Source organism: Mandrillus leucophaeus, unplaced genomic scaffold (assembly GCF_000951045.1).
Source record: "Mandrillus leucophaeus isolate KB7577 unplaced genomic scaffold, Mleu.le_1.0 Scaffold214, whole genome shotgun sequence".
Lineage (NCBI taxonomy): Eukaryota > Metazoa > Chordata > Mammalia > Primates > Cercopithecidae > Mandrillus > Mandrillus leucophaeus.
The window spans coordinates 3418835-3419855 of NW_012102188.1; the positions used below are offsets into that span (position 1 = coordinate 3418835).

At 39.4% G+C, this 1021-nt stretch overlaps 1 protein-coding gene across 1 annotated transcript in view; it reads right to left on the reverse strand.

Moving 5' to 3' along the window:
* Positions 1 to 1021, reverse strand: part of RANBP2 (RAN binding protein 2) — an 86887-nt gene that overhangs the window by 46077 nt on the left and 39789 nt on the right. The window contains 1 exon segment of the mRNA XM_011980543.1: positions 348 to 575. Within this exon segment, the coding sequence (XP_011835933.1) occupies positions 348 to 575 (228 nt within the window).

Here is a 1021-nt window from a genome sequence, read left to right on the forward strand (position 1 = left end):
TAAAAATACAAAAAATTAGCCGGGCCTGGTGGTGGGCACCTGTAATCCCACTACTTGGGAGACTGAGGCAGGAGAATTGCTTAAGCCCAAGAGGCAGAGGTTACAGTGAGCCGAGATTGCACCACTGCACTCCAGCCTGGGCGACAAGAGCAAAACTTGGTCTCAAAAACAGTAACAACAAAAAAATACATGCCACCTCCACAGCACCACATTCGAACTCCCCCCAGCCCAACTCACACACGAAAGGAATACAGGAAAATATTAAGTCATTATTTCTGGGTAATAAGATTATGGGCAATTTATAAGAATTAAGATGCAGACAGTTTCCTCTGAAACACGTAACTTACCAACATCGTATCTAGCCAAATCTTCAAGCTCTGGTTCTTGTACATCAATGTTTCCAATACTATCGCTACCAAGAAAAGATGTATCCTTAGGTGACTGACTAGAAAACAGAGCATCATATAATGCAGACTGCCCGCTTTTGTTGGCAAAAGACTCGACAATATCTTTTAAAAAATCTTGCTTTCCACGACTTAAGTTTAGCAACATGTGCCCTGAAAAAAAAACATTAAGTTATTTCCATCACTTTAAAAATACAGATTGCATTTGCTCATATTGTTTCATTTGTACACCCAAAGGGGAAATAACATGATTATTGCAGACCTAACTCTCCAACCCAAAAAACATAGCTGGACAACAAAACAGGGGCTTATGTAGAAAATGAGAAGAGTACAGGTTTAATATTATCAGTATCTACATAAGACAGCAGAAGGCGGAAAAAAGACAGGAATGTGTATGAAAAATGCTAAACATATTTGCATTTTAGATGAAAAGGTCTGGATTTAAGTGGCCATAGGAAAGCAGGGACAAGCTCTTATTTTCTGATGTCACAAATTTTCTGATTTTAGATACACTGATTTCTAAACCTGATTGATCAGAATTCTCCTTTAAACAGCTTTTAAGAATTACTTCCGGCCAGGCACGGTGGCTCATGCCTGTAATCCCAGCACTTTGGGAG